The 27,519-nt window shown below is 54.4% G+C and overlaps 1 protein-coding gene across 1 annotated transcript in view; it reads right to left on the reverse strand.

Moving 5' to 3' along the window:
* Positions 1 to 27,519, reverse strand: part of GAB2 (GRB2 associated binding protein 2) — a 170,975-nt gene that overhangs the window by 3,885 nt on the left and 139,571 nt on the right. Inside the window, 5 exon segments of the mRNA XM_056115937.1 lie at positions 806 to 1,073; positions 1,660 to 1,727; positions 3,202 to 3,364; positions 3,366 to 3,795; positions 10,101 to 10,344. Coding sequence (XP_055971912.1) covers positions 806 to 1,073; positions 1,660 to 1,727; positions 3,202 to 3,364; positions 3,366 to 3,795; positions 10,101 to 10,344 — 1,173 coding nt within the window.

Raw genomic sequence — 27,519 nt, forward strand, 5'->3', positions numbered from 1 at the left:
ACCGTAGACGCTGTCTCCTGCAGGTGGGTGTGCACGTCTAGTACAGAGAAGGCCCTGCCCCCTGCCCCTGGCCCCAGCCTGGTGCCTGCCAGGTCCCGGAAGGCGCCAAGCCCATGGCTCAGGCACGAGGTCGGAATCCCTGTGGCCGGAGCAAGGCTTTGGCTCTGCCCAGGGACTCCCTGATGCCCTGCCTCAGACTGAGACTGCCCAGGCTGGCACGTGAAGTCCCACTGGACACCACACGGGCAGCTCCAGGTTTCCATCACTCGGCGCCTCCCTGCTAAGAAGGAGCTGGAAGAAGCACTCACTCGCCACCTCACACCCGTGAGCCCCAGTGCCAGGCATGGGCTCAGAGCTGGGGCACGGGAACCCTGGGTAGGGGCCTCCAGGCCTACAAATAACAAGGCACCGAGCTGAGGCTCCAAATGAGAGATCACAAAATTCAACGGTCAGCCCGCCACACAACACAAATCTTAGAGGTAAAAAAAAAAAAAAAAAGAAAAAAGGGACTGACACCCGTCACATGCCCAGGCAGTGCCTTGTGAGGGCCAAAATGCTGGCCACCCCAGGTGGCTTTGTGGGTTCTCCCGGGGCCAGCCCCAAGCTCCACCTCACTCTGGGACCCTTGAAGGCCCTGGAGACACGACCCAGCACGTTGGCAGAGACCGTTGTTCCTCGGCAGTGCCTGGGCGCGGCCGCCCGTTTCAGTGGATGGGTCTTTCCGGGTGGACGGCGTGTGAGTGTGAGCGTGTGAGAGAAGCCGGGACTCGTCCCCAGACCCAGACCCACCGCCGGCAGGGCTCACCTTTCCGGTCGGGTTTGAGGTTGCGGTTGACGGGAGGCGGCTGGATCTCGCCTGCTCTGCTGGGGCCCCGGTGTAGGGGCAGGACAGAGGCGGAGGGGTAGCCCAGCGGGTCCAGGGCGTGGGGCCCGGGGCTCATGGGGATGTAGGCGCTCTGGGCGCTGTCGGCTGCTCGCTCCATGGCCAGCAGGGTGCAGGAGCCCGGGTTCATGGGCACGTAGTTATCTTCCGAGTTGGTGCTGTCCGAGCGGCCCACGGCAGCCTTCCCCGGCTGGGAGAGGGAGGGAGGAAGGGAGCCGTCAAGGGCAGGCCTGGGTCCCCTGGGGGGGTCCAGAGCTAAAGGGCAGTGGGCCCCGGGAAAGCCAGGCAGAAGAGGCAAGCGCTGGCTGGGTCCTGCAGCTCCCAGGGTCCCTGGGGGGTCCGTTTAGCTTCCAAGATCCTGGGGTCTGGGATCTGTTTAGCTTCCAGGATTCCTGGAGTCTGGGAATCTCTTTTAGCTCCCACGGTCCCCCTGGAATCACCCATCATGCGTGACTGGGTGATTGACCCAGCCATGAGGAGGACCAAATGTCCTGGGGCCGCTGCCCAGAGTCTTGGGACGCCTGGCCCAGGCAGAGGATGCCCTGGACCCAGGCTCCTCCCCAAGCAGCCGGGGCCTCTCATGCTTGCTGGATGTTGGGCAGCCCTGCATGCCATGGGTATGGCCATGACCCCCCCCCACCATTGCTGCCCCCCTGGCCAGCACATCTGCATTTCACCTTCCCAGACCCAGCCAGGCCCCCAACCTGAGTCAGCAAGGAGGGCAGGGCCCAGCCTCCCACCACCCCCGCCCCCACCCCGGGGTGCACCCCACTCACCAGGAAGGAGCGGACGCCATCGCCCTCCCCGACGTGCTGCGGGTGCTCATACGTCTCGCAGGAAGAAGCTGTGTGCGGGGTGGGGGTGGGGGAGCATTAGGGTGCGGTTCAGTGGGGCCACATGCCCGCCCGGGGTCAGCCCCACTCACCGGCCTCGGCCCCTTTCAGGGACATGCACGCAGCGCCCTCGCAGAAACCACCTTCTTTAGGCAAACCAGGAAAGTGTCCCCTGCCCTCTCGCTGCCCCGGGATCATTCTCGCGCCCCACCCTGACCCACTCACCCGGCTATTCAAGGACTCTCGCACACAGTGACCCTTCCCTGCCTCTCCATGCTGGTGGGGTTTTGCTCCCTCAGAGCTGGGCAGACCCGGGGCCTCCCGTCAGCCAGGAAGCTACAGGCCCACGGGTGCTGATTTTTCTTGCCCGACTAGGAAAGACCTTCCTGAAGCTGAAGGCTTTATAATTCATGATTCTGATTTATCAAGGCATCTTCTTTCTCAGCTGCGGCGCCCAGCGGGGTTGCAGCCAGGAGCAGGTGGGCTGCACGGCCCCAGGGTCTGGGCTAGGTAGCCTCGGCTGGCCCGGCCTGCCTGCAGCCTCTGGGTGTGCGTGGGCCTCAGGGCACAGACCAGAGGCTCCCTGCTCCTATGCTTTCTGCACGGTAAACGGCAGTCCAGACAAAAGAGATGCAAGTTCTGGAGCAAGAGGCGGAAATGAAAGGAATTCAGTGCTGTGCATCTCCCAATCCGGGGAGGGTGGGCGGAGCGAGACCCTCAGCAGTGCCAAGGCAAATGGCCACAGGAGTTTCTGTTTTGTTTTGGGGCCACACCCAGTGATGCTCAGGGCTTACTCCTGGCTCTGCTCTCAGGAATTACTCTGAGCCATGCTCGGGGGATCCTCTGGGATGCCTGGGCTACAAGCCAGCAAAGAAGCGTGCCAGGCAGTTGTCCTACCCACTGAGCTCTCTCTCTGGCCCTGACCACAGAAGTGAAAGTGTCTGACCGGAGGTTCCCTCTTTACCCGAGTGATTCACACATGGTTTAGAAGCTCTCTGGACGATGAGACTTGGCTGTGGAGCGGATGTCCCCTGTGAATTCTGGTGTCTCACTTCACCCCCATGGACCAGCAAAAACAGCAGAACCAGAAGCAAGTGCACACACACTGCACCCCGCGCCCCTCACTTGGCTGTCCAGGCGGACTGCAGGGGGCTGCAGGGACGTTCCTGCCGCCTGGCACTGCGTCTTCAGACCAGTGATGCAAGACCCCTGGCCTGGAGCAACTAGTCCTGGAAATCTGTTTGTGAGACCTACAGCTGATTGACAGACAAGCAAGCCCCCACGTCCGGCTCTGCGCTGCGGTTCACTGGGCCTGTGTCCTTTCCCTGGAAGGGGCGCCCGCTGTCCGAGACGGGCGCACAGTGGACAAGCTCCAGGGCTGGTGGAGCCCGGGGTCAGGGGCTCACGGGGGCCTTAGGCTTTGTCCCAGTGGCAGCCGAGCACCCGGGCTGCCCAGTGCCCCGCCCGGCCCTCTCTCACACTGACCTCGGAGGAGCCGGCTGTTGTCCATGGCCGGGAGTGTGTTCCGCCTGGGGATGGTGGCCGCAGCCGAGACGGACCTGCTGCTGTCACCCAGCGGGGGTCTCTGCCGGGGGCTGCCCCACCGCGGCGTGTCCGCCTGGCTCGGCTTGGGGGGCCGGGGCGGGGGGGGCGACGGCTGCGTCTCCGGGAGCGGCCAGCGCCATGGCGTTGTGGTTCCTGTCCAGCGTGAACGTCCGCGGGATCTGGTAGGCCGAGAGCGGGGTGGCCGGGACGTCCATGTTGTCTACCAGCAGGTCCCCGAACTCGCGGCACAGGGCGTTGCTGGGCGTCTGGAAGGTGTACACGTCCTCGCTGTCCGTCTCGGAGCCCGTGAGGCTGCCCGGGGCGCGGCCGTGGCAGGCCAGGCTGCGGGGCAGGTCGTAGGCGCTGTCCCGGAGCTCGGCGTGCTGCCGGCTGGGCTTGGGGAGGCTGTAGAAGCCGTGCACCTGCCCGCCCACCCCGTTGACGCAGTGGCCGTTGCCCTGGGCCAGCTTCTGCACCGCCGTGTCGCTTCGCATGAGGAAGGAGGCCCGGGTGCCCTGGGAGAAGCTGGCGCTCCTGGGGAAGGGGAGGGAGAGGACAGGAGGGCAGGGGTCAGAGGGCGCCAGGGCACGCCCCGGTTCAGCAGCGGTCCGTTGGCTGGTTTGGGGGCCACACCTGGCAGTTGGCCAGGGGACCATCTGGGCTGCAAGGGACCAGAACCAGGTCGACCGTGTCCAAGGCAAACCAAACCCCTCCCCGCTGCGCTAGGGCCCTGGCCGCACTGGCACCTTCGGGGCTCACCCAGGCCGTGGGGCTTCAGAGGCAGTACAGGGGGCTCAGGTGCTTGCTTTGTACGTGGCCAGCCTAGGTTCAAGCCTGAGCACTGGATTTGGTCCCCTGAGCACAAAGCCAGGGGTGGTCCCTGAGCGCAGAGCCAGGCAATTGAGCCCTGAGGACTGCCAGGTGTGGGCTCTAAACCCCAAACAGACAAGCAAAGTTACAAAATGAATCATACAACTTCTCAGCACAAGCAGCTGGGGGCTGGAGATGACAGAACAGGGAAGGTGTTTGCCTTCCCTGCACAGGGCCCCCAGAGCACAGGCAGGATGACCCCTGAGCACGGAGCCAGGCGTAAGCCCCGAGCAGGGCTGGGCGCGGCCACCGAGCCAATACGGAAGGGGGGGGTCATTAGGAATCATTAGGAATCCCGCCTTGGACCCGGTCACGCTTGGGAGTTTCTGCATTGTTATAATGGACATGGCCACCAGATGGCGACAAAAAAACAGGTCCCAGCAGCTCAGACAGAAAGAAGCAGGGACGGGATGGACAGGTAGGGAGGTGACGGCCAGCCCGGCGGGGCGTGGAGCGGTGCAGGGGACAGTCATGCTCCAGTGGCCCTCCTCTGCCTTGTCCCTGCCCTTTCACGTGAGTGACAGGGGCGGGGTGGCCGAGGCCTCACTGCCCCGGTGTGTCTCGTGGCCTTCCTCTTGTCCTCCGACACCTTCAGCTCCCTGCTGGACAGTCCCCTGTGAAACTGCGTGTCCCACACACATCTGCTGACATTCGAGGGGCACGGTGGAGAGGAGGGGGTGTGCCGGGGGCCACGGCAGCCCGGGGGGGGGGCGCAGGATGTGGGGGTGGGTGGGTCCTCTTCAGTGAGTGGCAGCTGGTCAGGCAAGGAGCAAGAGAAAGGAAACGGGCTTCTAGCTGAGGACCGGGGAGCCGGGACAGGCACGGGACATGCAAGGCATGGGGTGCCCTAAGCCCACCAGGAGTGACCCCTGAGCACAGAGCCACGAGTAAGCTCAGCTCGGTGGAACAGGCCTGACGGTTCCCATCTATTGACCAACCTTGAGTTAAAGGAGAAAGGCCAATGTTAAGGTCATATAACAAGAAAAAAATTAAAACTCCAGTGTCTCAAACGATAAAGTGCAGAGTGGTAAAGGAAGAAGGACCGAGTGGGGAGTATCTGCAGTATCTTGCCGTGTCCAGCAAGAGGCCCAACCCAGACTACAGAGACTCGCCACCACACAGCAAGAACGGTAACAGCACGCTGCTGCTGTCTTCCCGATGTTCATCGATTTGCTTGAGCGGGCCCAGTAACGTCTCCATTTTTTTGAGACTTGTTGTTACTGTGTTTGGCATTCCGAATACGCCACAGGTAGCTTGCCAGGCTTTGCCGTGCGGGCGGGATACTCTCGGTAGCTTGCTGGGCTCTCTGAGAGGGGCCGGAGGAATCGAACCCGGCTCGGCCGGGCTGGCTGCGCGCAAGGCAAACGCCCTACCGCTGTGCTATCAATCCAGCACAACAGTAACTAAAAAAAATGGCAAGTGACCAAGACATTTCTTTAAAGAAGTCATAAAAATGGCCAACGAATTCGTAAGATACCACACATCTCTTAGCCATTATAAAAATGCAAACAAAAACCACGACGAGATATCATTCCATACTTCCTAAGATGGTTACTATTAAAATAACAAGTGGAGGCAGAAATAAAAGTTGGTAACTCACAGCTGCTCCTCCCAGACGGGAGTATAAAATGAAGACCCCCATAACCACACCACTGGACTCCTCGCCAGGCTGTTTTCACTCAGGGTGCCCCAGAGGGGGGCGGGCGAGAGCCCACCCCCCACTCCAAGGGACCCAGCCCTGGCAGCCGACCTCCACCACCCAACTGTTGCCATGCTCCAGGCCACTTTCATAAGACACATCATAAAAAACTTCTGACCCATTTCCCATAATTACCATACCATGTTTGATGGAGTTCAGACAGTAGGCAACAAATCATAGAGGAAAAAAAAAATATATATATATATGCCTCTTGTAGGTGGGCGTCCACGCGATCTTTTGACGTGCCGTGGAATCCAGTCAGTAATGGCTCTAGTCCAGCAGTTGTCTGGACGCCCACCTACAAGATGGTCAGACTTCTTCGTCAAGACCCTGAATGATCGGTTTGAGGCTCTGCATGTTCCTAGAACGAACAGATGCCATTGGACTACGCTAGCACGCAACCGGGATGAATGGAGACGTTACTGGCACCCGCTCGAGTAAATCGATGAATAATGGGGGATCAAGTGATCAAGTGATATATGCCTCTTGGAGAGCCCGGCACGCTACCGAGAGTATCCTGCCCACAAAGGCAGAGCCTGGCAAGCTCCCTCTGATGTATTCGATATTCCAAAACCAGTAGCTATAACAGGTCTCATTCCCCTGGCCCTGAAAGAGCCTCTAATCGTCGGGAAAGACAAGTAAGGAGAGGCTGCTAAAATCTCAGGGCTGGGAGGAATAGAGACGTTACTGGCGCCCACTCGAGTAAATCGATGAACAGTGGGATGACAGTCAGTGGTGACAGTGACAATGAGGTGGAGAAACTGGAATCTCTGTACAGTTTATAAAATTGAAAAAAAAAGCCAGTATAGAACATACTTAAAATACTGAAAACAGAATTCCCATATGGTCCACCAAGGGGAACGGGGAGTGTTTTAGTGGGTGCAGAGTTTCACCTCTGCAGGATGAAGCGGGCTCTAGAGATGGGTCGTGTATGGGTGTGAAAGAATCTGACACTGCAAAATTGTCTTCTTAGGAATGGTTAAGAGAGGGAATTTCTTGTGTGTATTTGACCACATTCTTAAAAGGAGAAAAAAAAAAAGACCTTTCAGAGGTAGAGAGGAACATTACATGCAGGAGAACAAAACATAAAAAATAACAACTGACATCACCTTGGAACAGTGAGATCCAAGATGGCAGAGTGACATCCTCTGCAAGGCCGGCCACGGGCATCGGAGAGGCTGGGCAGGTCGCATCCAGCCCGGCCAGGTACTCCGAGCACTGAGCTGGGAGTAGCCCTGAGTACCACTGGGTGCACTCCCCCAAAACCAAGCAGACCGAAAAAATGCCAACAGAAAAGATACCTATCCTGCAGCCTTTTAAACCCAGAGGGGGACCTGAAAGGTTAGTAACTTTTCCCACAGTGATTCAATAAATAAATATAAGAAGAAAAAATAATAAATAAAATTATGGAAAAAAAAAGTAAGGTGGAGTTCATGCCCAATTCAATCAGCTAATCAGTGGCTGAATAAATAGCAGTACTCCTACATAAAAAAAATAAATAAAATAAAAAATAAACCTGGGGAGGGGAAAAGGGTGAAATACAGATTTTTCCTGATAAATTTGGGAAATTTGTGGTGAGGAATTGTATGTTAAGAGACGGGGAAGAAAACTCTGGAGGGCGAAGAGGAATAAAGCCAGGTCAACGTTCCACTAGGTAATATTTAATATTTGCTTTCCATAGTGTCTGGCCCGCACAGCAAAGCCTGGCAAGCTCCCCGTGACGTATTCGATATGCCAGACACAGTAACAAGTCTCACGATGTTACTGGGCCCGCTCGAGCAAATCGATGAACAACGGGAGGACAGTGACAGTGACAGTGACTTGTCTATTTGATTTCTGGTTGTTATTTGGGGGCCATATCGGGCAGTGCCCAGGTACCTCCTTGCTCTGCTCAGGAACCACTTCTGGCGGTGCTGGGGGACGATATGGGATGCCGGGAATCAAACCTGGATTTGGCTGAGTGACAAGGCAAGGGCCCTACCTGCTGTAATAGCTCTCCAGCCCCTACTTACAAATATTAAAGATCTAAGAAAAGGAAAGAGCCAAACTATGCAGATTTTTAAGAAACGATGTCCGTTGCTCTTCCTTCATTCCCAGAGTTCTTAGTTTCTTCTGGCATTGCCTTGATTCTGTATGAAGAACACCCTGTCATATTTTTAAAGTCAGAGCTCCTGGAAAACCTCTCATTTTTCTTTCATTTCAGAATGCCTTCTTCAATTGCTTTCATTCTTAAAGTGTAATTTTGTAGGTTAAAACTGTATGGATTAATAGAAGTTTATTTATTTTGAACTCTTCCCATCAATTTCAAGAGCGTTTTCTTCTTCCACATGGAATACTGTTAAAGGAGTTCAAACATGTGCCTGATAATTTCAGCATCTGGACTATGTCTGGGATCGCATCATTACTATTCCTCGAGAACCGGGATTTTGTCAGTTTTCTGTACGCTGAGAAATTTAGGATAAGGACCAAATTGATAGTACAGCGGGGGGTAGGCATTTGCCTTAAATGTGGCCAACCCAAGTTGGATCCCCAGCATCCCATATGGTCCCCTGACCTGTCCGGGAGTGATCCCTGAGCACAGAGTCGGGGTAAGCCCTGAGCACCACAGGTGTGGCCATAAAACAAAACAAAACAAAAAATAAATTTAGGATTATGTCCCTAGTGATGAGTCGAGGGCTGTATTCTCTGAGTTCTGAATTCTCCTCATCTTCTGGAAAATATTGATGGTCTGTTGGTTTGTGCTTTTCTTTTCTTTTCTTTTTTTTTCCTTTTTGGGTCACACTCAGCAATACACAGTGGTTACTCCTGGCTCTGCACTGCATTACCCCTGGCGGAACTCAGGGGACCATACGGGATGCTGGGAATCGAACCCGGGTTGGCTGTGTGCAAGGCAAACGCCCTACCCACTATGCTACTGCTCTAGCCCCTGGTTTGTGTTTTTAGGTAACCAGTACACCTGGTTCTACCCAGCCTGCAAAGTCTGCCTCTCCTTTGGATTGTGGAATTGCAAGTCTCAGTCCAGTGCACAGTATGTCGGGTTCAGCCCTTCCTTAGCTCTCTCACGCGGGGCTCCCCTTCCCAGCACCCTGGGGTCCTTCCCTGGCGTCTCTCTGGAAGGGGAGGCTTTCTCTCCAAGCCGGAGCCATCTGCGCCCCTGTGTGGCTTTGTGTGGCCTCACCAGGACGCACCCCTGAGTGACAGAGGCTTCAGCGGGGTGTAATCACGTCTCCAACATCCCTCCCACCTCCATAACCTGTCCTGCCTTCCAATTGCTTTTTAGTGCCTTGCAGCAGTTGCTTTGCCATGTTCTGCCCAGACTGGGTATTTGTAGAACCAAGTATTTCATAACATAAATGGCCTCATCAAAGTCACTCCACTAAGCAACCAGAAATCACGGAGAAAAGCTTCCATGACCCAAGCTTGGAGAATTCAGAGAACTCATTACTGCTAGAAAGTTCTGAACTCAAGAAAATTTCCTGGCCACCCTGTCCCTCCCTTGGAATTCTGGTGGTGGTGGTGGAGGTGGGGGGGTGTGGGAGCCATTTAGGGAACTTCGTTGTCCCAGAGTTCTCTGAGATCCTGCTCACCGCCTGGATTCCTGAACCTACAACCCGTGAAAACCAAGACGAAGAACACAGTCTGATCAGCATCTCACAGCGGAGCTGCTTCCCCAGATGGTACTTTGTTTTTCCAAATTAAATTTACAAACTGCAGAGCCGGAAGAGATCCACAGGGGATAGGGCACTGGTGTCTAGCACGTGGCTGACCTGGGCTTGATCCCCGGCAGCATTGCTCCTGAGCCCCACTAAACAAAAAAAAAAAAAGCAAAAAAAAAAAACACCCCAAAAAATTGGATAGAAAAAGAAATCTTTGTAGCATGATATTTTAATAACTGAAGGGCGTTTATGGAATTATCAATGGTATTTATAAAATGTGAAAAATCATCTAACCAGAAAAAGAAATGCTATGTTTTGGCTGGGAAGCAGATCCAGTGGTAAAACACAAGCCGTGCGTGCATGAGGCCCTGGGTTCCATCCCCAGCTCCCAGAGCACTGAGCCAGGAGTTCATTTCATGCCTGAGCACTGTTCCACGAGCCTACTGCAGACCTGAGCACTGTGCCATGATCCTCTCGCAGGCCTGAGCACTGAGACGGCAGCCTTGCGCACCAGGAGGCCTCGGCTCTCAGCCGCAGGGTGAGGCATTGCCTGGTGTGGCCCTGGACCCGCACCCCGGCACACCTCGTGTTCCCCAGCCCTCCCGTGGCCCTACCTGGCGCTCTCGGCCCTCCGGCTGATGCACTGGTGCAGGTAGAGGTACTCCTGGGGCGCGCTGGTGGACAGGGCGGGCTGGGCGAGGCCGGGCCCCGGCGGCTCGAAGGTGAACAGGGTGGGCTGGCTGGAGTGTGTGGGTGCCGAGACCTTCCGCTCCCGCAGCAGGGGCTGGGCGGGGCCACTGAGCTCGGCTGGGGACGAGCGTGGCCCGTGCGCAGCGGCTGGGAAGTTCCGCAGCGAGTCTGCAGAGGAGAGGAGAGGAGAGGAGAGGGGGGTGAGCACTTCAGCCCTGCTCAGGGGGTCCCGCCACGCCCCGCCCCGCAGGGGCCTCTCTCTCGCCTTCCCCCCCTGTCTGGAGACCACCTGAGCACATGCTCCACCCCCCACGCACGCTGCCTTTGCTTGGCAGGCCGTCCTCGGCAGGCTACCCACGTGGTCCTCCAGGTGATGTATGGTTCTTGCATGGAGGATCTGACCTGAGCACTGTGCCACGAGCCTGGTGCAGGCCTGAGCACTGTGCCGTGAGCTTATCACAGGCCTGAGCACTTTGCCGCGAGCCTGGTGCAGGCCTGAGCCTTTAACAGAGTCAGCAATTCCACCCCTGGGCATTAATCCCAAGGGTCTTAAAAACTCAATTCAGAAAAGACGCCTCCACTCACTGAAGTACTGTTCACAAGAGCCCCGCTCTGGGAACAACCGGGAGCAGATGCCTGGGAAGGAACACGATGGGGCGTCTACACAGGAGTGTGGGGAGGGATATGGGGTGTCGACACGGTGGGGTGTGGGGGGGGAATATGGGGCGTCTGCACAGCAGGGAGGGTGTCTGCCTCCCTCACACAGGTCAAATGCAGGTTGGATCCCGGCATTCCATAGGGTCCCCCAAGCGCTGTCAGGAGTGAGTCCCTGAGCATTGCCGGGCGTGGCCCCAAATAACAAAAAAGAAATTGAAACAATATTTTTTTTTTTTTGCTTTTTGGGTCACACCCGGTGATGCTCAGGGGTTACTCCTGGCTCATGCACTCAGGAATCACTCCTGGCAGTGCTCGGGGGACCATATGGGATGCTGGGAATCGAACCCGGGTTGGCCATGTAGGCTGCGTGCAAGGCAAACGCCCTACCCGCTGTGCTATCGCTCCAGCCCTGAAACAATTTTTAAAAGGGATGAAACTTTATTTATTTATTTATTTATTTGCTTTTTGGGTCACACCCGGCGATGCTCAGGGGTTACTCCTGGCTCTGCACTCAGGAGTTACTCCTGGCAGTGCTCAGGGGACCATATGGGATGCTGGGACTCGAACCCGGGTCGGCCACGTGCAAGGCAAATGCCCTACCGGCTATACTATCACTCCAGTCCCAAGGAATGAAACTTCTTGTTCAACAGGAATGAAGGGTGCTGCCCTCAGCCATCCTGGCACCCCACCTGCACCTCTTGGACCCGTGGCTCGCTCGTCCAGAGTGGCACCGTCCCTGGGGCCTTTCTGGAGCAGGCAGTGGAGGGAGCTCTCTCATCCCTCCAGCCGGGCCCCGCAGCCTCGGCACCCTTTGCCTCTTCCGGACTGCGCGGCCACAAACGGCTCCACTCCTCACTCCTCACTGGGAAGGCGCACCCTCCCACGGCAAGCACAGCGGGGAGGACGGGGAGAATCCCTCTGAGCCCCCTGACTGAAAGTAAAGGCATGGGAGGCTCCGCCAGCTCTCTCGGGACGGCGTCAGAGATGCCACGGAGCAAAGGAACAGTGGCACAGGCAGTCAGTGAAGCACAAGAAAGCATCAGAACTATGAGAAAACCGCAGTCAGAAGGGACAGAGATGAAGGGTGCAGTCGGTGGGGTAGGCTAGAGGGTACAGAGGGGGCAGGAGAGACCGTGCAGCGGGCAGGGCGTTTGCCTTGCGTGGGGCCAACCTAGGTTCAATTCCCAGCATCCCATATGGTCCCCACGAGCACTACCTTAGGAGGCATTCCTCAGCATAGGGCCCCAGGAGTAAGCCCTGAGCATCGCTGGCGGTGGCCCCCAAAACAAAACAAAAAACTCAACAGAAGGGCCGGAGAGATCGTACAAAGGGTAGGATGCTTGCCTGGCACACAGTGGACACCAGGTTCATTCATGGTGCCACATGTGGTCCCCAGAGCACTGCCAGGACTGATCTCTGAGCACAGAGCCAGGAGTAAGCCCTGAGCACTGCCCGGTGTGGACTCAAGACACAAACAAAAAACAAAAAGTCAGTAGCAGGTCTGAGCAACAGAATAATGGCAGCAGAGAAAAAGGCAAGAGGAGAAGCAAGAGGCCCCTAGAAAAATAATGAGCACAGCAGAGAGCTGTGGCATGAGTCCAGAGAAGTGGTAACAGAATCGTTGGACCCCTGAAGAAGAGGAAGGCAAGTTCGATGAAGAACAGCTAAATAAATCACAGATAAGAATTTCCCGGAGCTTAGGAGTGGAGCATCAGGATCCGAATGAAAAGATCCAATGTAGAGACCTCAGAGAAATAAAAAACTCTGAGACAGGAGCTGGAGAGACAGCACAGCGGGTAGGGCGTTTGCCTTGCACGCAGCCTACATGGCCAACCCGGGTTCGATTCCCAGCATCCCATATGGTCCCCTGAGCACCGCCAGGAGTAACTCCTGAGTGCAGAGCCAGGAGTAACCCCTGTGCACCTCCGGGTGTGACCCAAAAAGAAAAACAAACAAACAAAAACTCCGAGACAGATTCTAATCAGAGTAAGAGACACCAAAGACAGAGACAGAATATTGAAAACAACAAGATCAAAAATGGACGTTATATACAAAAGCAAGCCCAGGAGATTCACACAGACTGATCCAGTGAGACTTGATGAGTGAGGAGAGTGTTGGGACAGAGTAAAGAAACTCAGTGAAATGAACGCCTCGCCAGGAACCCTGTGCCCACGAAGGGATGATATGGAGCTTCACGGAGAGGCCGCAGTTTAGGGAGCTCCTACTCTTGAAACTCGGAGAGCCCGGCAAGCTACCGAGAGTATTCGATATGCCAGACACAGTAACAACAAGGTCTCCAATGGAGACGTTACTGGGCCTGCTCGAGCAAATCGACGATCAACGGGAGGGCCTTTACCTTTTACCTTTACCTTACTCTTGAAAACAGTTTTGCAAGACGTGTTAAAGGAGCTTCTTTGAAAAAATCAGAAATTCCCAGCCCTTTGCATTTGAATATGGCATTCAATCATGGTGCTTGTGGTTGTCTTTCTATAAGATTAAGAAATATCTATTTACTCCTAGCTTGCTAAGGGATCTTATCATTTTTCTTTGATTTTCGTTTTTGGGTCACACCTGCCAATGCTCAGGGCTTACTCCTGGCTTTGCACTCAGGAATCACTCCTGGCAGTGCTCAGGGGAAAATATGGGATCAAACCTGGGTTGGCCACATGGGAAGCAAGCTCCGTACCCACTATACTATTGTTTTGACCTCGTGGGATTTCATACTTTTCCAATTATATACAGAATTCATTTACATATTGATATATATTCAATCACTGTTCAATCACCGTCTTCCTGTTCATCGATTTGCTCGAGCGGGCCCAGTAACGTCTCCATTGGAGACTTTGTTGTTACTGTGTTTGGCATATCAAATACGTCACGGGTAGCTTGCCAGATATATATAATATCCAGGTGGTTATTTTTACATCTGTAGAGATTTTTATCTCAATCTTTTACTTATCAATGCGGATACTTAAACATTATCTATAATTTTCTAACATAAAGTCAGTAATCCCTTTTTAGGATAAAACGCACTTTTATACCTTACAGGCCTCTGCATAGTTTCCTTTAAAATGTTCTTAATTCATCTTTCTCTTTTACTAAACCACATATTTGTAGGCTTTATCTGTCACTGTCATTATCCTCCCATTGTTCATCGATTTGCTCGAGTGGGCCTAGTAATGTCTCCATTGTGACACTTGTTACTGTGTTTGGCATATGGAATACATCACGGGTAGCTTGCCAGCCTTTGCCGTGCGGGCGAGATACTCTCGGTAGCTTGCCGGGCTCTCTGAGAGGGGCGGAGGAATCGAACCTGGGTCGGCCAGGTCCAGCTGCGTGCAAGGCAAACGCCCTACCCGCTGTGCTACCAATCCATTTATCTATTTCATGTTAATTCTAGAATGTGTTCGGATAGAATTACTCGTACTATTAAGTTGTGACGCTTATACACCTGTAAAAAGAGAAGAATACAGAGGTGTCGAGAGCAGAGGAAACTGAGGTTTCTGGCTCCTGGGTAGCAGGCTGGAGGCCCGAGCACAGGTGATGCCTCATGCCCCGGGCTCGCCTCTGGCACTGGGGGCTGCTGGGGGCTGGAGCACCCCTGCGTGCTCCGGGTGTGGTCTAAAAACCAGGGGAGTTGGAACATTGTGTGTGTGAGGCGTTATGTAAATGAAATACTGCAGCTGACGGAGCGTCTAAATACAAAGTGAAAGGAGGGGGTCAGAGAGAGAGAGTACAGCGGAGAGGGCGTCTGCCTTGAACGTGGCCAGCCCAGATCAATCCCCGGCATCCCACAGGGTCCCCTGAGCACCGCCAGGAGTAATTCCTGAGTGCAGAGCCAGCTGCAGAGCCAGGAGTAAGCCCTGAGCTCCACCAGATGTGGCCTAAATAAATAGATAAATGGAAAAGCTTAAACACTTTTAAGCCAGACTTTTTTAAGCCAGACTTAAACACTTGCACCAGAGTGAAGACACAGCAGGGAAGGTGCTTCCCTTGCATGCCGCCGACCTGGGTTCCATCCCCGGCATCCCACATGGTCCCCTAAGCACTGCCAGGAATGAGTCCTGAATGCAGAGCGAGGATTGGCGGTCCGGTGAGGCCCAAAAAATCAAAAGAGAAGAAAAAGAAGGAAAAGTTTCAAAGACGTGCTTCTGGCAATGCCCACGAGAGGGCGATGTTTCAGTGGCGGTGCCAGTCCCCTTGAGAGGACAGAGCTGGGTGTCTCCCTGCTGTGTGACCTAATTCAGACTGTCCCCTTCTCCTGGCCCCAGGCAGGGGCACCGGCTTCTGCTGCAGCAGTAATTACTCTCCAGTCTGTCCTGATGCCAGGCAGGGCGGGCTCCGCCCCTGACAAGCCTCGTCCACCGCTGGGGTGAGCCTCCCCGCCCCCCCCCAGCCCCCCGCAGGCCTGGGTGGGAGCTGGGCATCTGCTCACAGAATCGATGTCTTCCAGACTCCCTGCTCTGCAAGAGGAAGCAGCGGGGTCTGGGCTCAGGCCAGGCAGAGGGGTCTTCCCCAGGAAGGGGCCAGGAGGAAGGGACCGAGACAGACACAGCTTGGGGATGCTGGCCCCCTCTGGTCCTCCAGGATGCTTCCTCCTCCTCCCCTCCTCTCCCCTCTCCTCCTCCTCCCTCTCCTTCTCCTCCTCCTCCTCCTCCTCTTCCTCCTGCGGCTTCCCTTGGGGCATCCTCAGCTCTGCCAAGGGAAGGGGCCGGGAGGAAGGGACGGAGACAGACACGGCTTGGGGATGCTGGCCCCCTCTGGTCCTCCAGGATGCCTCCTCCTCCCCTCCTCTCCCCTTTCCTCCCCCTCCCTCTCCTTCTCCTCCTCCTCCTCCTCTTCCTCCTGCGGCTTCCCTTGGGGCATCCTCAGCTCTGCCAAGGACCCCAACACAGCTACAGCTTCCTTCCCTCATTCTCAGGAGAATGGGTGGGTGGGTGGGTGGGTGGGCACAACGTCAGCTGCATGCCGGGCACGGCGGCCACTGCCTACATGATCTCAGCTCACAGGTCACCTCTGCTGGCTCAGGTGTCTCCCCGGGGCTCCACGGCCCCGCCATTGCCCTGCAGAGGTGCCACGAGCAGGTCAAGTTCCACGACTGGACTCCAAGGCCCCGTCTCGTCCTCTGAGTTCTCCCTCCTGCGTTGGCTGCACCTGCACCAGCTGCTTCTCCAGGCCGGAAACTAATGGTTTTCCCGCCCCCACATGCCCCCCTGGATCCCGCCCCCCCACCCCCACCCCGCCAGCCCTAGATGTCTTGCCAAGCTCGCGTGCTTTCTTTTTCAAAACCACTTCTGGCTTATTGCTGCAGCCACGCTGGGGTGTCTCCTACCTTCCTTTGGATTTCAAACAGAATTGCATGACCAGACGACACACCCCCTCTCCCTTCCCTTCACGCACAGGGTAGGGGGCGTCGCTTCTGTTAGGGATGCTAGGGTTGGTCTGATTTCCGGCCTTCTTCGGTTGTGCTGTGTTGAAGAAGACATACCGACCCCCCCCCCCCACTCGCCACCAGAGGGGCTCCTGTCTCCCTGAACACCATCCTCACAGCCTCCTGTCCAATCCCCCACACACAGCTCAGTCCTGTGGAGTCTCCAGCCTGTTGCCTTTGGCCCTCTGCTGCTTCCTTGTGTGTATCTTTAAACCCCACCCATGAGAGATCATTCTGGATCTAACCTTCCCACTCCATCCTTTTTTTTTTTTTTTCCATTTTGGGATCACACTCGGCGATGCTCAGGGGTTACTCCTGGCTCTGCACTCAGGAATCGTTCCTGGTGGTGCTCAGGGGACCACATAGGATGCTGGAGATCAAACCCTGGTCTGTCCCGTCGTGCAAGGCAAATGCCCTCCTCGCTGTGCTATAGCTTTAACCGCCCCTCTCCCCAACCCCCCAATCTCTCTCCTTTTGACTCACTTCACTCACTGTGACACCATCTAGCCCTATCCACATTGTGGCACAATGAATGATTTTTGCGGTCCTTTCTAACAGTTGCATAGTATTCCATGCCAACTTCTTGATCCATTCATCTACAGAAGAGCATTTGGGTTGTTTCTGTACCTTGGCCACTGGGGACCAAGTGCTTCAATGAACTTAAGTGTGCCTATATTTTTGAGTGAATGGCTTTGTGTTTTGGAGGGAGGTGTCATGAAGTGGGATCACTGGGTCATAGGAGAGTTCTATTCTGACTTTCCCGAGACATTTCCATGGAGGTGGAATCTGATGGCATCCTCAACAACAGCGAATGAGGGTTCCATTCTCACCACATCCCTGACACACCTGTGGGCTCTAGATTTTTGATGTGTGCCAGAAAGTGCCCTAGTTTTATCCCTAGTTTATCTATCCTGGCCTCTGACGCCACTCAGTAAGTATGATTTTCCCCTTTCTTTATTATTTTATAGATTTTGGGGAACCATGCCTGACTATGCTCAGGGGTTACTCCTGGCTCTGTACGCAGAGAACACTCCTGGCGGGGCTCTAGAGACATTATGTGGTGCTGGGGGCCAAAGTGGGTCAGTCGCATGCAGGCCAAGTGCCTTATCCCCTGTTCTATCGCTCTGGCCCTGTAAGTGTGTTTTGACTGAACAAAGGAAGCCGTTGGACAGTCAGACATTGCCTCACTGCCTTCAGACGAGAGTTCAATTCCCTTGAGCTGATGAGAAATAAAAGAAAAGTCATTTGGTCCTGAGCTCTTGTCTGTCCTGTCTCTCACCCAGACATCCTGCATGCCCTCTTTTGCCTGGTCTGTGTAAGGGGACTGGCCTGCCCTCTATCTGCCTACGGCTCAAGGGGACAAGAGTCAAGTCTGTACCCAGTCTGTTGACCTGAAAATCTGAAGAAATCACTTTACCTACCAGAGTCTTGGTTTCTTAGCTTACAATTCCACATCAGGAGGCTCCGAGGATGAAGCGCAGAAAGAGCCAAAAAAAAAAAAAAAACCCCCAAAAAAAAACAAAACAAAAACCCCAAAAAACCAAAGCCCAAAAAACCCCAAGAACTAAAAACCAAAAAAAAAAAAAAAAAAAAAAAGAACCCAACCAAAAATACCCACCATATATTACTAAGTGTTCCAAGCTCCATGTCTGCCTACAATGGTCCCGATACCCAATATAAACTCAATGTGCATTTGTTGAACACATTTTGTTTTTGTTGGAAAACAGACACGTCCGCTGGCACAAAAGTCCAAATATGTTCATTTCTTGCGGTTGAAACTGGAGACGGTCAGTTAATATGATGTAGGAGGGACTGGGAGGAGTTGAACCCATAAACATTTGGAATTCCATTCTACTAGCACCGAAGTCATGTGTGTGCAGGAATGGCCAACGAGTGATCTACAGCTTAAGGAAAGTTCTTTCGAAGATATATCTTATCACTCAGCCTTGCCAAAGTACCATACTTACTCGTAACTTTAAGAATTATTTTTATTAAAAAAAAAAGAATTATTTTTATTACGGTTTTCACGTTATCATTATTATATATCTCTGGGCCTGGGAGACAGCTCAGAGGGTTGTTACACAGGCTTTGCATGCTGGAGCCCTGGGTTTGATCTCAGCCACCTGGCCCGTCAGCACCACTGGGAGTGAGCCCAGAACACCAGGCGAGGAGCACCACCCTGGAGCACTGCTGAACATGTTCCCCAAAGAAAACAAATAATCCTCCTCCTCCCTGAATTTATGTAATTATCATTCTCCCCCACCCTCCGCCAGCTTAGATCTGACCCTTAGAAATATGACCGTGTTTGAGACTAAGGTTCCTGCAGACGCTGGGAAGAGGAAGTCATATTGGAGATGGGTAGGACCTAACCCAGTGACTGCTGAGTCTTTCTAAAAAGAAGAACTGAATGCAGAGAGGAGAAATGCCGCGGAGAGACGGGGATGAGGAATACAAACCATGATTCACCCACTCCATAAAAATGCTCCTCAGCGGCAGACATGAGGGACACACTCACGCATGCGTGCACATTCAAGCCAGTGACACAGAGTGACAGGAGTCAAAGAAATAAAAATAGGGGCGAGCAAATCTAGAAAGCGGATTCTGGACGCTGGTCAGAGAGGGGTCCGGTTGGGGCTGGTGGGGCCTTCTGGGGAATGATGAAAATATTCTAACGGTAGATTGAGGTGATGGTTACACCACTATGAATGTCTCACACTCCTGAACTACATTTTTTCAGTTTGTGAATCTCATGGTGTGGGAAATGCAGTCCAGAAAGTGTACAAACACACATAGTCTGAAATTTCCTCGAAAAGCAAACCAGAGTTATCTCAGGACCTAGCCATTCCACAGAGTTACCTCAGGACCAAGTCATTCCACAGAGTTACCTCAGGACCGAGTCATTCAACAGAGTTACCTCAGGACCGAGTCATTCAACAGAGTTACCTCAAGATCGAGACATTCTACAGAGTTACCTCAGGACCTAGCCATTCCACAGAGTTACCTCAGGACCGAGTCATTCAACAGAGTTACCTCAAGATCGAGACATTCCACAGAGTTACCTCAGGACCTAGCCATTTCCCTTGCTGGTCTGAACCCAGGAGAAATGAAAACCTCTGGGCACACATCTGCAGAGGAACATTCACAGCAACGTTATTTATGAAAACCCAAAGTAGAAGCAACCCAAAACGCCTTCAGGTAGGCCAACATGTGAGAATGATGTGGCTATCTCTTGAATAACTCCTACCAAGCAACAAAGACCCTTGAGAGTAGCATGCGGAGCGATGTTCCCACACCCTCTTCTACTGAGTGTCTGAGGCTGGAAAAAACCACGGAGAGAGAAAGTGTGGGCATGCTTGCCCTGGGCAGGGCGGAGGATGGGGAGGGGCAAGCAAATGCTGATGGACTTGAGGTTTCTTTCTGTGTCCCCCATTTTAAGGAAATCACCATGAGATACACAGTTACAAAGTTGTTCATGACTGGGTTCCTGCCATATAATGTTCCAACACCCGTCCCTTCACCAGTGTACACCATCCGAAAAACCACCAATGTCTCCGGTTTCTGTCCATAAGGTTACTTTTTGGGGAGTGATAAAAACATTCCAGAATTAGTGGTGGGTAACACAACCGGACAACAGTCCCCTGCATACTTTTTTTTTTTAATTTTGAGGTACAGGTAGCAAACCCAGAGTTCCCCCCATCCCCAGGGAAGGCGTGTACTCTGATCTCTGAATCACAGGCCCAGCCTAACTTGTAGAGTATGATTGGTGATAGTGAACCACACACACACACACACACACACACACACACACACACACACACACACACACACCACATGCCCTTTGCAAAGTATCAAAGGCTGAGTAGAGCTAGAGGGGAGTAAGTCTAAACACTCCTGGCATTTTGTCTTCCCTGCTTTCCTGTCTGAAGGAAGACACGCTCAGGAAATGCCAAGTCCTCGCTGGCATGTACAGGAGGCAGACGCAGCTTCTCTGCAGGGCCTCCAGTGCCCTGGGTCAGCTCCACACACCCCCACCCCCAATTGCAGCCGGGCAGTGGGAATTCCCCCTAAACCAAGGACCGACACACAGGTCTGGGGCCAGAGGACAGAAGCTGGGGGGTCGAGGGGGCTTGCAGCAGCGGGGAGACCAGGGATGCCCCTGCAGAGGGCAGGAAGCTCTGTCTGGCCTGGGGGCAAGGGGCTGTGAATGAGATGGTGTGTAAGCGAGTCCTTAAAGGAGTCGGAGGCAACAAGAGAGGCTGGAGCGATAGCACCAAGGGGAGGGCACTTGCCTTGCACATGGCTGCCCCAGGTTCGATCCCCAGCATCCCTCACAGTCCTCCCGAGCCCCACCAGGAGTGATCCCCTGAGTAAAGACGCAAGGAGTAAGATTCGAGTAATGGCCAAGTGTGGCCCCAAACCAAAAACATCCAATCAGTCCAATAAGAAGGGCCAAGAAGAACCAAGGGGAGGCGGCTGAGCCTGTGTGCTGGTCACGAGGCGGGCCGAGCAGACAGCGCCCTGAACATGGACGCTTCCAGACTGCTGGCCGGCCTTCCACCTCCAAGTCTAGACTGGAGATAATGCCAGAAAATGCCGGAGCCCCATTTGTTTTCTTTGAAGCAGGGTTTTATTTTTTCCTTCTCTTCCCGGCTTCTTTTTTAGGGGCCCCGACCAAATCACTCCCCTTCCTTTTCACAATCGCCCCGGGAAGCCTGCCCAGAACGCAAACACTCCTCCCAGCGCCTTGCAGAACCCGCCAACAGGAAAGTGCCGCAGGATCTCAGCCCAGGGGCCCAGCCCCAGCCGGCTGGCCAGAGACTGGCCGGTGATAACAGGGGCAGGAAGGGGGCAGCTGGTGGGAGTTTCTGGAAAAGATGACTCGCCACATACCGCCCGGGGCGCTCATCCCGGGGGAGGGGGGCCTTTTATCCACACCCCAATGCCTCAGAGGGTCTCAGAATGCTCCCACGGAACTGGGGCGGGGGGGGGGGGGGCGGAGGCCTTGAGACAGGCCCAGAGGTGGAGCTCCCTGCCCAGCTGCGGTGGGTGCTGGGGGTGTAACTGTCCCCCCCGCCTCACAGCTCCACAGTGACAGATGGGAGGGGCATCACGAATGGAGCAGAAAGCTGGCTGTTGATGGTCCCACCACAGCTGGGTCACCGAGCACAGGCCCTCCCTGTGAGGTGACACGGCCTCTCCTCTCTCTGTCCCATGGGAAGAAATCAATAACGGGACCATGCAGCGGGGCGAAGGAGACCCCCACGGTCTGCACAGCCCATCCCCCGTGTCTGGGGAGAGGTGGGGGTCACCTCCCCACAGGGTCCTCAAGAGGTGAGACAGGTCTCCTAAGGAGAGACCGTCCTGGAGCCTAAGAGTAGCCTGAGCGCTGAGAGCCGATTTTCAAGGACCCCCCCTAACGTCCCCCTCCTCAGCCTCCCTGTCTCTTTCTGAAAGGAAGAACTTGGACGAGGTTCACAGTTGGGGCCCCGAGGACAGCCACTCTAGTTCAGCCCGGCGAATCCTATCTGCAGAGACACTCCGAGTTTGGGGTCCAGGTCTGATTTTCAAACAATCCTCTGTCCTTTAACTTCGGGACGGGGGGGGGGGGGGGGTCGAAGGACGGGGCTGGACTCGACCGAGGAGGAAAGGGCTAAGGAAGCTTTGAGACCCAGTGGGGAACCAAGAGCTTCCAGAAATCTTGTTTTGCAGCATTCAAATCCTAAACGGGACACGCTGCCCGCAGCAGCCTCGCTATCATCTGCTCGCAGTCAGCTGGGAAGGGCCAGTGGGGCAGAAGGAATCCTGATGCGCTTCAGGAACTATTTCCAGGCGCTGCAACTATTTTATCGCTCCTGTCTCTGCACTATGTCCCTCACACTGCTGGACGTCAGCGGACACCCGCCTTACGAGGGCTCTTCGAAGATCCGGTGACACAGAGCAAGAGTGAACAGAAAAGCTCCATCATGGATGGCCGCTGGCTCGAACCCGGGGTGGCCCACCCTCTCTGTCTCAAAGGGGGGGCTGGTCGCAAGAGCCTGGGGTTTCAATGTGTGTGGGGGGGGATGTGACTGATGACAGCTGAGGAGAGCGGAAAGGCACAGGCTTCTTTTCTTCTGGTTTTGGTTTGGGTTGCTGGCCCTCGCCTGGCTGTGCTCTGGGGACCACGTGGGTGGGGAGCCAGGGATCGAACCCGGGTCAGCCACATACAAGGCAAGCACCCTGCCCGCCGTGCTATCTGTCCGGCTCATAGACAGAATTCCTCAGAGCAGTCCCTGGAGAGACTAACTGAAGACAAGGCTTTGGTGCAGGGGGGCAGGGAGACTTTTGTTAGCAAGAACTGAGAGGTGCTGAGGGCAAGACGGGACCCAGAGCGCCAGGCCGGGTCTAAGGCCCACTCCTGGTGTGAGCCGTCTCAGGGCTGTGGGGGGGAGGGGGGAAGGAGTCAGCGCTTGCTACACGAGAGCTTCACGGCCCCACCCGACTCCATTCCACACAAAGGCAACTGGAGGCTGGTGGGCTGCTGCAGGTCGCATGGGCCTCCCCGCAGTTTCTCCAGTTTCTCGAAGTTTCTCACTTTGGGGGGCCTGAGAACAGGACGCCCCCCCACCCCAAAGTGAGGCTGCCTGCCAGAGCCAGTCGGGGTCGGAGCTCACGTCTCCTGGCCGGGGCCTCCTCGCAGTGCCCACAGAAAGATGCATGAAAGAAGACGCATTTTTCTAAAGTACAGCATGTGTGTTTGTGTGTGTGTGTGTGTGTGTGTTTGTGTGTGTGTGTGTGTGTGTGTGGATATTCGTGTGCATGTGGATCAAGTGTGTGTGTGTGTGTGTGTGGATATTCGTGTGCATGTGGATCAAGCAAGACCATCTAACCACCAGGCCCCTGACAAAGGGGTGTGGAGGGGGGGCAATGCATTTGTACACGAATGTCACTACGGCGAACACACTGCATCTAGTCTGCCCGTCCTGCACTCCCAGCGCCCAGTAAGACAGATTTGCGATGGTGTAAAGGGAGCTGCCAGCTGTGCCCAGGGCTTACGTAGGGACCACCCCTGACTTTCTCCGGGAGGGCCCACAAGCAGCGCAGGGACTGAACCAGGGATCGGCCACATGCAAGGCCAAGTGTTGTCCCCATTGTCGTCCTCTTTCTCCAGCCCCTAAAAAGAAACTTTAAACTGTCTCCTTCCTCCCCTGCCCTGCTGCTGTTTCTGGGGCGCCTGAGGTTGTACATGTGTCTGCTCACACACTTAGTTGCGGTGTTTACACACCCTGGATGGGGGTGCCCTGGAGCTCACGCACACGGCAGAGCTGCGGGGATCACATGCAGGCACATGGGGCAGTGCCAGGGACCAAACCCCTGGCCTCCCCGGCCTCACTCTCATAAGGCTGGCTGAGCGACCACCAGGCCCTGGCCTGTTGTTCTGTGATGAGTTTAGAATGTTACCCGCATTTACATGGTGAGTAAGTATTTGCTGGGTCAAAGTTCTAAACTCTGGTATAAACAGTGCCCCAAGTTCAAAAATACTAAATCTCCCAGTGAGAAGGAGAGCCGGAAGCCGGGAGGCTGAGATCTTACAGGGACGTGGCTTGCTCCCCACCCATCCCCCTCCCGAGGAAGGAGCCGGGAAGGAATGCCAACCAGCTCGTGCTCTGGGAGCCAAGTCAGAACATCCTGCCTTGATGCAGAGAAGCCTTAGGATGACTTGGCAGGAATCGATTCCGTGAAGGGCACAGAGGAATAGCCATTGAGAAGGCCGAGTGTCAGGTCCCGGGTGGGGGGCCGGTGGGGGGGCGGGGAGGCAGATTCTTCTATGACCCTCACTGCCCCGAGGCCAAGGCCGTGAGCGGAGAAAGGACAGCCTTGAGTTCCCAGTTAAGGCTTCACGACACTTCCTTCTGAAGCTTCTTCTAGTACTTAACGCTGGGGTTTGCGGTGTGTTAGGAAGGCACCGATCTGTGCCACGAACCTAGATGGGGCTTCTGGAAGGCAGGAAGGAGTGCGTCGGTCTCTCAGGGAGGCTGTCAGCTCAGTGTCCTGTGGCCCTGGACAGCTGGGTGACAAGACGCTGCCACAAAGACACGCCATGGCGGTGAGTGTTGGGTGAGACGTTTTCTTCCTCAGGGCAGAAGAGTGAACGTGAAAACTCCGGAAACCAAAGGTCAAGCAACCATGCCCAGCTGTAAGGAAGGGTTCTGGGTGGGGGTTTTGTGTTTTTGGTGGTTTGGTTTTGGGGCCACACCTGGCGATGCTTGGGCTTGCTCCTGGCTCCTGGCTCTGTTCTCAGGGATCACTCAGGGGACTGTGTGGGATCGAACTTGGGCTGGCCGCGTGCAAGGTAAGTGCCTTATCTGCTGTACTATTGCTCTGGCTCTGTTTTGCACAGCTGTCTACAGCTTTCTGAGATCAGGCTGTTCCTTCTATCACAGCCAAGTGGGGCCTCGTTAAGAGCCCAATCTCAACGAGGAAGGAGCTCTTGCAAACAGCTGACCTGGGCTCTATTCCTGGCATCCCATATGGTCCCGTAGCATCTCCAGGAGTAAAAGTCAGGAGTAACTCTTTTTTTTTTCTTTTTGGGTCACACCCGGCAATGCAGAGGGGTTACTCCTGTTTCATGCACCCCCCTGGCAGTGCTAGGGGACCATATGGGATGCTGGGAATCGAACCTGGGTCAGCCGCCTGCAAAGCAAACGCCCTACCTGCTTTGCTATCGCTCCAGCCCCAGGAGTAACTCCTGAGCACCACTGGGTATGGCCCCAAAACCTAAAAAAATAGAGAGGGGATGGGGGAGCATACCACACTACACCACATATATTTACCCTTTTCAGGGAGGGGAAAAAGAAAAAAGGAAGCCCCTTGGTACCCCCCACTGGAACTGTTCCTTCTTTATACGAACAAACAGAAAGCACCTCCCAACTGCATGCAGGGTACCACCACAGCCCTAGATCACTCCAGGCCCCTTCCCCACCCACTTTGGGAAGCATGTTCCTCAGGCTTAAAGGGTGGTTGGAAACAGTTCACTTATAGCCAGGGCAGGAGGGGCCTCTGGGAACGCCACCAGCCCCACTTCCCAGAAACCGACCCATCTAGTGGGGTGACTGCCTCTTCCGTAAGCCCCGTGTCACTGGAAGCGTCTGGCCTGGAAGACCTTTCCACAAAATTGTGAGAAATGTCTTGTTGTTGTTGTTATAATTATTATTATTATTATTTTTGCTATGTTTGTTTTGTTTTTTTTGCTTTTTGGGTCACACCCGGTGATGCACAGGAGTGCGTGCAGAGGCGATACACCTGGGTCATGCACTCAGGAATTACTCCTGGTGGTGCTCAGGGGACCGTATGGGAATCAGATGGTCTGGGAATTGAACCTGGGTTGGTCGCGGGCAAGGCAACCACCCTACCCGCTGTGCTATCGCTCCAGCCCCGACGTGGTGCTCTTTTTAAGCCAGCTGACTCTAGGAGAGCTAAGCCTCGAGCTTTTTACACAGACTTCCCACTAAGAGGCACCCGGCCCTCAACGCAAAACCTGAGTGTTGGACCCTGCCGCAGTGGATGCTCCCCAGGAATGCTCAGGAGGGGCAAGAACCCTGAGAATGACACCAGGAAAGATCAGGAGGGTGGAGCGAGGACTGAAGGGGGCCCAGCTCTCCTGTGAGGTCTTCAGGGTGGTGGGAAGAGCTCGGGGCTCCAGAGGAACCAGGAGGACAGGTAGGGTCAGCATCAGAGTCCAGCCTGCTCCATTGCATCGGCATGGCGGTGCCTGCAGGGCTGCCCCAGAGACCCAGGCTGACCTTCCGCTCTGGGCCAGCTGACGCCCAAGGGACTGCCCATGGAGGGCATTGCCAACCCATGCAGTGGGCAGGGCCCGATGTCCAGCTGGCACCTCTTTCTCTGCTAAGACCCCCAGCTCTGGCTCACGGCAGCCTCCTAGTTCCCAGCCCGCAGCCTCCCGCCCCCGTTCACCCTCCAGTGTTCTGGGCTGAGGCCTCGTGGACTCCAGGCTTTCCCAGGGGGACCCAAAAGGGGGCAGAGTCAAGCCACGGAGCAGAGTTGACCCCAAGGGTCCACCCACGAGGACGAGCGTGTGTGGACAGATCTGAGGAGGGCGTAACAGGCACATCTGCTGACAAGATGGGTTGACAGATCAAGAATCAAAAGTCAGATCTGATCAGTTGCCTGTTCGCCCAAATAACATCTTATGAGAACATCGTCACTGATGGACTGTTTACTGATGGGCTGCATCGAGGCTGTCGTGGCAAAACTGAGTAGAAATCTGTGACAGACAGCAACATCAGGTGGTAAAGCCTAAAATACTAAAATAATTACTATTTGGCCTTTTATGGTTCCCTAAGCACTGGTAGGTGCAGATCCTGTTTGTTTTCAAATTTTTAAAAATTCTTAAAATTTAAAAAAGATTTAAATATAGTGGGGCCAGAGTAATAGTACAGGTGGTGGTAGGGCATTGGCCTTGCACGCGGATGACCCGGGTTCGATCCCCCAGCATCCCATATGGTCCCCCGAGCACTGCCAGGAGTAATTCCTGAGTGCAGAGACAGGAGTAAGCTCTGAACATTGCTGGGTAGGAACCCCCCCCCCAAAAAAAAAGAAAAAAGTAAAAATAAAATATGGGAGAAAAATGTTTTTCAAATCATATACCTTATAAGGCTTAGTTGATTATATATGTATGTAAACATATATAATCATATACAATCATATTATATATCATATATGAAGCGACAGCACAGCGGTAGGGCATTTGCCTTGCACGCAGCCAGCCCAGCTGACCCGGATTCGATTCCTTTGCCCCTCTCAGAGAGCCCAGCAAGCTACCGTGAGTATCGCGCCCACATGGCAAAGCCTGGCAAGCTCCCCGTGACGTATTCGATGTGCCAAACACAGTAACATCAAAGTCTCCAATGGAGACGTTACTGGGCCCGCTCGAGCAAATTGATGAACAACGGGAGGACAGGACAGTGATATATATTTAAGAATATGTTATATTTAATATAGAATGTGTGTGATTTAATGTAGACTTAGATTGTGTAATATTTAAGTAATATATTTGAGACTATCACTGTCACTGTCACCGTCCTTCCATTGTTCATCGATTTGCTCGAGCGGGCCCAGTAACATTGTGAGACTTGTTACTGTGTTTGGCATATCGAACACGCCATGGGTAGTTTGCCAGGCTTTGCCGTGCAGGCGAGATACTCTCGGTAGCTTGCCGGGCTCTCCGAGAGGGGCGGAGGAACTGAACTCGGGCC

This window comes from Sorex fumeus, unplaced genomic scaffold (genome assembly GCF_029834395.1).
Source record: "Sorex fumeus unplaced genomic scaffold, SorFum_2.1 ptg000030l, whole genome shotgun sequence".
Classification (NCBI taxonomy): Eukaryota; Metazoa; Chordata; class Mammalia; order Eulipotyphla; family Soricidae; genus Sorex; species Sorex fumeus.